The following is a 9,995-nucleotide window of genomic DNA, read 5'->3' on the forward strand; positions in this document are numbered from 1 at the left end:
ATATTTGTTTTTTTGTTTAATTAAACAAAAACAACAACACTGAGTTGTTCCAGAATTACTGTGTTCCAAAATTATTTGTGAGTAATGTTCAAGGATTCTATTTATCAGTTTAGATTGGCTACTATACTTTGTGAAAACTATCCAATTTGTATATCAATACCAGCATCATGACAACTCCATCACATAGAAAAACCAAACACTCCTAGCACCTGCATCTCACCTGTGATTATTAATAAATCATTATTTGATTTTTATATATTGGCACATAGACAAGACACGCACAAATACAGCATGTTAAACAAAGTCTTTTAAATTCGTTTTAACTCTTTCAACAACAAATTCACAGGCAATGATTGGCTAAAATATGCTAGCATGAAAAGTGAAAGTTAATCAGAAATAGTACATATTCTTATAAGCAGCAATTAGTAGAATGATGACAATGTTTGCAGGAACAAGTAACCCTGGGGCAGAATCAATTGAGTTTTCCATACATTTGTCCTCAATCATTTTCTCTTGGAGACAGACAACTCCCTTATGTGTGAAGACTTCAGAGGTTGTCCTGTAAGACAAAGCAAAGACACAATTCAAGCCCTGAATTGCTCCCTCATAGGTTACCATCCAGTTGGCAATCCAAGCCATGTTGCAATCACAGCTCCATGGGTTATAGGAAAGGAAGACGCTCTTCAGTTTAGGCATATGTGAAAACAAAAAACTGGGGATAGAGGTCAAATTATTCTTATTGAGATGCAGCATCTGAAGCTGCTTTAGAGTTGAAAATGCATTATGTGTGATGTGCGTTATGTGATTGTTATTAAGATGTAATTTTTTTAAATTAGCAAGTATGTTAAAGGAGCAGTTGATTTTGTCAATCTTGTTAGCTTCCAGGTACATAATCCTGAGCTGATCTAATCCACTGAAAAGCTGATTAGGCAAATGAGATATAGAGTTATGTCCTAAATTTAGCACACTCAGTTTGTTTAGTTGGCTAAAGGCTTCATCTTGAATAGCCCAAATCCGGTTCCTTCGTAAATTAAGATCTTTCAAGGCTAGCTGATATTTGAAGGAGTTTTTCCCTATGGCTTCTATTTGGTTATTTTCCATAGATAACCTGGTGACATTGCGGAGTTTCCTCAAAGCTTGCGGGATGTAATGTATCTTATTGGATCCTAAATCCAGAATTTCCAAAGATGGCACATGTGAGAATACAAGAGGGTGGATTTCAAAGATGTTGCAATGAGACAGGTCCAAAGAGAAGAGGGTTAAGAGGCCTCGGAAAGTGTGCGCATGGAGGTAGGTCAACCTTGGGTTCTTGCTAAGATTTAACTCTTTCAAGTTGCTGAGGGCAATGAAAGCACCAGGATACAGGAACGTCATGTTGTTCTGGTTCAGACACAGGATTTGAAGGGAGGGTACATCCCGAAAGGTGTTGAAAGGAAGGATCCGTATTTCGTTCCCTGCCAAGTTCAATAAGATAGCAGAAGTAGGTAGATCTGGTGGAAGGCTTCTGATTCCCACTTTATCGCAGTAGACCTCATCTTCAGAAGAGCAGTGGCACACAATAGGGCAGGTAAAGTTGCTGAAATCACTAATTACCTCAACAAAACACACATATAGAACAACTGAGATGATAGAAACTCTGCAACATAGGATACTGGTTGCCATGGGACCATATATCGGCAGCATAGTTGGGCTGTAGAATGTAATCTTTGTTATTTTGGCATATATGCCAGGACAATCAGGAAATTAAGCCTACCAATCAGGTTTTGGACAGATATAAGAGGATTACATGTAAGGGTGCATCCTGTTACATATGTGGCAATTCAATAACAATACAATGTGTTGTAGAGTTCTTGCATCATCTGCCAGAACATTATAGTGTATGATGTTTAGTATTTTGTACTGCAGTGTATTTTACATAGCAATGTGTTTGTGTGCATACTGGTAAAGGGGGTAATATAGTTGTATTTTACAAAGGCATGACACTATACGTACTGTATAACTGTACAGTGCTACAGATACTATTTGCCTGTTACTTATAGATAATAATGATCAGTATATAGCACATTTATACAATTTAATTACATAAAATAGTCCCTTTACAATGTACATTACATGCAGATTGCTAAACATTTCTACACAGCATTAGAAAAATGCCCGATTTCTTTTTATTATTTTTTCCATAGAAACACCAAACTTTTCATACTCTGATAACTGAGCCAGGAGAAGTATTATAGGAGTGTCACTGTGTGTATCGGCACAAATACAATAATTATTAATATTGTATCCTGTACAAACTGTTTACCTTTAAAAAGTGTCAAATTGGTCAGATCATTAATAAGAATACATTCTGTTCATAAGAGAGTCACAATAATAATATTTCTTCCTATAAAGAACAGCATTCTAAATATGTGTTACATAAAGTAAATAGAATTGAACAGTTTATTTCATTATAATACATTTCATTGTTTGATTAAAGTGTATTTAGAATTTAATGCATTTTGTGGCATCGCCCAATGAAAGATTTATTCCCATTTTAAATCTATTTATGGACATCAAAACAGAAGAAAAGTGAGAACCTCTGGTCTAGAAAGATCATTCTTGCCTCTACCATCTTGCAGGGGTGGGCAATAAGCGGCCCTCCAGCTGTTGTTGAATGTTGAACTACAAATCCCAGTATGCCTTGCAACAGTTTAAGCATGGTCAAATAGCAAAACTGTTGCAGGGCATGCTGGGATCTGTATTTATACAACATCTGGGGGCCACTTATTGCCCACCCCTAATTCTTGTGGTTGACCTTGAGGCTGTAGTAATCTAAATCGAATGCAGTTCTTCTCAAACCTATTCTCAGGTCACACCAACCAAGTGCCCATTTGTGGACATCAGGAATCATTCCAGGAGCACAAGTGGTTTGATAGGCACTGAACAAAATACCTACTCTTCTTTATATAAACATTAACAGATATGTCAACAGTAGTCTTTCTGCTGCCTGATTCAGCATATATGTTCTGCCAAAATTTGGGCTCAATAAATTTACTGAACCGTACATTTAGTATTAGGGATGTGCGCAGGACCATTTTTGCCGGATTTGGATCTTATTCGTCGTCCCGCTTTGGATTTACCAAACTGCGGTGACTGACTTTGGATTTGGATTTTTTACAAAAATTGACAAAAAAAAGCTAAAATCACATACATTGGGCTTTGTTTCCCCCTTAGAGTGTTATTAACCTCAATAACATTAATTTACAGTCATTTACAGTCAATTTAGACCACCTCACAGCTTATAATATTGTTTTCACCATTATTGGCCAAAGGTTGCAGTGAGCTGACTGGTTACCAAGCGTCATATGGGCGGCGCAGCGGCATAGACACCACAGTTTAAAGCACATCTATGAAACATTGCCACACAGTAGTGGCAGAAATGAAAGGTAGTGCAAGATGGAATTGTCCTTGGACCCTCCCACCCACCCTTAAGTTGGATATTAAAAAGGACATGCACACTTTAACAAAACAAGTATTTCAACGACAGGGACCGCCACTTTGTGGCTGAAGTGCTTGGTTTATTTGGACCCCCACAAAAAAAGCTACCAATCTGTTAATGGCAACAGCTCTACAGTGGCAAGATGTCACCATCATTGCCATCCTTACCCTTATCAGTGTGTACATCATCTGATTCCTCACACAATATTAATTCCTCCCCGCTGGAATCCACCATTACAGAAGTATCTGTACTGTGACATGATTGGCGGGAAAGTTTTCCTTGTGAAATTTCCAGTTCGTTTTAATGGACATCTTTTTTCGACATTTTGTGGAAGTAGCCTCATACATCGTTCGCTCACAAGGTTCCCGGCTGTACTGAAAACTCTCTCTGAGTACACACTGGAGGGTGGGCAACTTAAGTAATGGAAAGCCAGTTTATACAAGGGTCTCCAAATTGCCTTTTTATTCTTCCAATATTCGAAGGGACTCTGTGACATGTCTACTTGTATGGTGTCCTGAAAATAATCCTCCACCATTCTTTGGATGGTAGGCATATTAGATGGATTTACCGTAGAGGTGTTACTGGTGTTGGTCAATTCTTTTAGACACGACCAGATGTCAAAATGTTGACTTGAGTTATATGCATCACCACTGGGTCTTTTGGAAAAGGTGAATTTTTTCTGGCTGCTGCTGGAGAAAACGAAGGAGGAGACGTCATCTTCGTGCCATGTGTCACTTCAGCTGCCAACTTGATCACCAGGAGCGCTTTGGATCTTTTAAGATCTGGGTCAGTTGTAAAGAAACACACAGAATATGACTTAGACCTAGGATCAAGCATGGTTGCTAAAATATTATCAGATTTCAAGATCTTGGCCACCCGTGGATCCTGGAGAAGCAAATAAAGGACTTAATCCATCAGTCCAGCATACTTTGCGGAATCACTTTGGTTAATCTACTCCCTCAATTTCTCCAGCTGATTTTCCAAAAGCCTAATCGGGGGAATCACCTTACTTGAGGGAGCAGTGTCAGCACTCATTTCACATGTGGCAACTTCAAATGGTATGAGCACCTTGCGCAAGACAGAAAGTACTTTCCACTGTGCTGGGCTAAGGTACATTACCCCTCCTCTCCCAATGTCATGGCTTGTCATATAGCTATGGATGGCTTTTTGGTGCTCCTCCATCTGCTGAAGCATATAAAGGGTGGAGTTCCAACTCGTTACCACTTCTTGCTTCAGTTGATGGCAGGGCAAATTAAACTGCTCTTGCAGGCGCTGCAATCTCCTGCACGCTGTTGCTGAATGTCAAAAATGTCCCAACATTTTTCGGGCCACAGACAGCATCTTCTGCATGTCCATGTCGTTTTTTTAAAAACCATGCACCACTAAGTGGATTGTGTGAGCAAAACAGGGGGTGTGTTGGAATTCACCCAGCTGTAATGCTTTCAGAATATTTGTAGTGTCAGATATCACAAATCCTGAGGAGAGTCCAATTGGGGTAAGCCATGTTTTTATGACATCTCTTAGTTTTTCTAAGAGGTTGTCAGCGGTATGCCTCTTATTGAATCCAGTGATGCACAGAGTTGCCTGCCTCTGAATGAGCTGGTGTTGTTTGTTAGATACTGTTTCTGCTGCTGCTGAAGGCGATTCACCCACCCAGTGGGCCGTCACAGTCATGTAACCTTTAGTTTGCCCACTACCGCTTGTCCACATATCTGTGGTTAAGTGGACAGTGGGTACAATAGCATTTTGCAGGCCAATAATTAGGTTCTGTTTAATGTCCTGGTATAGCCGAGGAATGGCTTTTCGAGTAAAATGAAACCGAGATGGAATGTCAGTGATCCGCTGTGCGACAGGGTGAGAGCTGTCATACTTGCTTCACCTTGCAAGAGATTCTTTAACACTCAGTAGGTTTCAGGCTGCAGGCCTGTTTCAAGGCTGCATAGGTTTTTATTTCAAAGAATTTTTTTCTAAGTGGTATTATATGCACAGCATAATTTAAAAAGTTAGACAAGAGACCTTAATAGCTTTATCCTCTGCGATCAGCGAGGGATGATGATCTGACTGATTTTCCCCTTCTCACCCTGCAGGTAATCTATTGGGACCAGTCATCTGACATAGAAATAGCAGTGCTGTATGATTATACTGATTTCATAGGTAATCTATTGGGACCAGTCATCTGCCATAGAAATAGCAGTGCTGTATGATTACACTGATTTCATAGGTATTTTGTTATTAATTATTATCTGCAAAACCAGAGTGACTTAAGGTCTTTTAATTTAACTTTTTTAACTCCTAGATACATGGGATACTGTTTAGGGTCTGTCTGCTTGTATTAGAAATTTATGACTTGTACCTCGTGTGGGTGAGGTTATTGGGGGTTGGGGTGTAATCAGTAGCTACACATGTATGCTTCACTATATACTTAGTAGGTTTCAGGCTACAGGCCTGTTATAAGGCTCCATAGTTTTTTATTTCAAAGTGGGGTTTTTTCTCTAAGTGGTATTATATGCACAGCATAATTTAAAGTTAGACAAGAGTTAAACAGGAGAAAGACAGGAGGACAACATTTAAAAAAGAACTCTTTACAACTTGAAAAGGATCTTCTGAGGTTCTGGATACCCTGCAACTCAGCCACCAGCTTTCATTATAAACTGAACACACTTTTTGCCACTAGCCTGCTTCAGCATTGCAAGCAACTACCGGGTGGATTGCTGCATTTTAATTTTTGAATGTATGTTTTTTGACCCTACACTGTTTATTATTCCTATACCACTGCCAATTTATCTCTACACCACTGTAGTATCTACCATTTTTAAACACCTTCTCATCTATAAGAATGCTTTATCCTTAATTTAAAGTCCTGCAACTTTAACAGCTTTAAACCCATTTTGTTTATTATATACTCTTGTAGTTGTGCCTTTACATCTACTAACACTGTTCTTCCTTTTATCTGATTTTTAGACATTTTAACTGTACTATTCTAGTATCTCACTCATCACTACTACTGCTGTTTTCTCCCCCCCCAATCCCTCATCTATGCAATGTCTCTCTTTTCTTCTACTCCCCTCCTCACTCAGAAGCTACATAATACTTTCCTCTACCACCAGTTCCCATTTCTTTTCTCCCTCCATAGTCTCCTCCACTTTCTCCTCTATCTCCCTTCATCCCATCTAGTACTCTCCACCTCATCTCCCATAACTCATAAGCCCTGCACCCTCCCTTTTCTCCAAGTTACACCTCTTCTTCTCAACCCACACCACAGTGACCACACTAAACCTCCACCTTGCCCACCACCTGCTGTCACCCTTCCTCACTCAGAAGCCCACCACATACTCACACTCTCCTTATCCCCCTGCTCTAAATCAATCTCAACCCCACACTATAGCAACCCTAATAATCTCCTTCTCTCTCCTCCCAACTCTGTCCCTCTCTCCTGTCTCCTCTGGAATGCCAGTCCTGTCTATAATCTACTTGTCCCTGTCCATTATGGCTTCATATTTCAACTCCTTCAATCTCCTAGCCATCACCAAATCCTGGACTTACCCATCTGACACCACTTCTCCTGCAGCTATCTCCTTTGGGAGCCTCACATTCTTTCACACTCCCTGGCCTGGAGGTTGTCACAGTGTTATTGTTGGGGTACTTCTATCATCTGGTCACTCCCACCAACTCTTACCTTCTAAACTCTCTGCTTCATTATTTGCTTTCAGTGCTCATAACTCAAAATTCCAGGTTAACTTTGCTTCTTGACTCCTAACCTTGAAATGGGCTCTCAAGACCCCTTTCTTCCTCAAAGCTTTCCAGCTCTCATCCTAACCCACTACTCCATGTTCCTTCCTCACAATCCAGCCCATCTCTGTCACCCCTGTTTGTCTGCCCCCTCCCCTTTAGAATGTAAGCTCTCATGATCAGGGCCCTCTTCCCTCATGTGCTTCTCTCTCACTTACTCCTACTTTAATTTACAACAGCACCTAACCCTTGGTTGCCGATGCCATGCTGCTTATTTAAGTGTTATGCAGCAATGTATAAATCGTGTATTTGTCCTGTGTTGGTTGTACTGTTAATAACTGTTTTTCTTGTGTGCTCATTTGTCTATATACTTGTCTTTTGTGTGCTCATTTGTTTATTTACTTTGTAAGGCACTGTGGAACCCTTTTGGCACCATATAAATAAAGGATAATAATAATAATAATAATAATAACAGTCAATTGTTTTTTTTTATAAACTACTACTAGCAGTCTTCTTGGTCCACTTCTGGGATGAAGATCCACCCCAAGCAGCAGCAGTAACAGACCTAGCACTCACAAATTCAGTTTCTTCTAAGGTGTCCTGGAAAGTGGAGGAGTCACCGTGACTTAGCATTAACAAATTGGATGCTGGACTACCACTGATCATTCCTGAGGATACTGAGGATGAAGGTGTTGTCATTGGAGATTGAAGGTGCTTGGATTTAGTAGAGAGAAGGCATCTAGCTAATGCTGGACTGCTTGTTATTTTTTTAGCACCAGTTTCTGATTTTATCAAACACTTGTCATGAGCTCGCTGCAGATAACGTAATAGCGTGGAGGTTCCTAGATGCTTGATGTCCCTACCTCTACTAACTGTTGTCCCACAAAGGTTACAAATGGCTTGACAAACATTGTCAGGATTTGCATAAAAATAATTCCACACAAAAGATGTGGATTTGTTGGTTCTAGGCCCAGGCATGGCAATGGTTTTCTTGGCCAAGAGCTGCTTCCACTGGTGCCTGACTTATACAAACAATGGGCCTGATTCAGAGCCGGCCGCTATTTGCGCTCGCTCGTCCAGAAAATAGGGGTGGCTATTCAAATGAACCGTTCGCTGTTTGCGGTCTGTTCACGCCTCTAGGTCTGAACGAGCGAACAAGACTTGCGCTCGTTTTTTGGGAAACTACGCCCCCTGGCCACTCGCATCTTACGTCATGTCCACTATTTATTAGATTAATCGAGTACATCGAACAGGTTATGAGCTGCTCGCTATTCTCACAATTTTGCGAGCAGTTCTGGCTATAAAATAACCCAGTGACATGGTCAATGACGCTGCTGTTTTAATTATGCACACCCATAAAACACCCGTTTTGACCTTTAAGCACGCCTGCGATCGGATCTCCACTCCCCGTTTTCAAGCACCTTCCCCTGTTACCACCCACATACGCCTCATCCTGTCACTCAAATTATCAGACATTCGCTATTTTGCGAGCACATGAATTTCGGCCGCACTGACTGGTTCGCGCATGTGTATAACGATCCGTATGCACGTGCAGTTGGGCAAACATCGCTCAGAGCGAACGAGCTGCCGCTTACGAGTGGCTCTGAATCAGGCCCAATATCCTCATCCTCAACATCCTCATTATTGCCAGCGTCAGCTGTACATATATTCCCCTCATCCTCTTGCAATTCCACAGTGGCATCCTCAATTTCTATTTCCTTGGCAATACTGCTCATCCCCACAAATACAGATGGAACAGAAACTGTGGAGGGTGGCTTCTCTGAAAGGTCAGGCTTACACATAGCAATACCACTCATGGACCCACTTAGTCTACTCAGGGATTTCTGACATTTCAGTTCTGAAAACACAGTTTGATCTACTGCCTTATTGGTTTTACATTTTTTTACACTTCTTCTATAGTCAGATTGAAAAAGTATTTTATTGTCATGAGAGGCACAAGATGCCTTACTGATAGTTGCAGAACCACCACTCAGATATAAAGGCCAACGCCTGAGCCTTTCCTTGCCACTACATGTGGTGAATGGTATGTTGCCAATATTCTGTTTTTCTGCACTAGTAGTAGTCTTTAGAGGCTTTTTTGTCTTTACCCCTGTGAAATCTTTGTAAAAAGGTCCACATAGTGACTCTTATCAATCTTTTCTCTAACTGTCTTCTAACGCCCCTAGTAATTGCCATATTAGAACAGTGCACTAACTCAGTCTCAGGACCCGTAGCTGCTGTTCGTGCCTTGGCTGGCTTAACTGCTGCGCCCTTGCTTTTTCCCTTAAAGTGCCACTCCAGCATGCGCATTAGCTTGCGCTGCCTCTTCGGTGAACCCGACGAGGAACTAGAATTGCTAGGAGGTAGAACCATTGCTGCCAGGGACAAAATCAGCAGACCCATCCTCACCAACAATGGCCGTGGCAGTCGTAGCCACCTCATCTTTGTCAGCTGCCAACGTCTGTGCAGTACCAACTGTATTCTCAACTTGACTCTCCGAATCTCCAAACGGTGCTGCAAGAGAAAGTGAAGCGGCAGTATCAACAAGCCTAACACTGTGATCAGTACTGGTTACAGGGTTCGTAACTAGAAGGGGCTGCTGCTCTATCGCAGCTGCCGTCCCACCTAAAGGAGCAGAGAGCTGGCCCCCGACAGGAGGTTGGATCCTTGTCGGACAATATGCATGAAGGGGGGGGAAGCAGACGGGGGAAGAAGAGAGGGGGTGAGACAGGTCAGATAGAATGCCTGGGAAACAACATGATAAGAGGACAGTAGAAAGGATAGGAGA

At 41.4% G+C, this 9,995-nt stretch overlaps 1 protein-coding gene across 1 annotated transcript; it reads right to left on the reverse strand.

Annotated features, from left to right (window-relative positions):
- Positions 1–390: 390 nt before the first annotated feature.
- On the reverse strand, positions 391–1,683 carry LOC148538582 (uncharacterized). The gene has a single exon (XM_088453213.1). It carries the CDS (start codon positions 1,681–1,683, stop codon positions 391–393), a length of 1,293 nt encoding a protein of 430 aa, XP_088309339.1.
- Between the last annotated feature and the right edge of the window lie 8,312 nt (positions 1,684–9,995).

This window comes from Taudactylus pleione, unplaced genomic scaffold, assembly GCF_031769625.1.
Source record: "Taudactylus pleione unplaced genomic scaffold, aTauple2 ptg000039l, whole genome shotgun sequence".
NCBI lineage: Eukaryota > Metazoa > Chordata > Amphibia > Anura > Myobatrachidae > Taudactylus > Taudactylus pleione.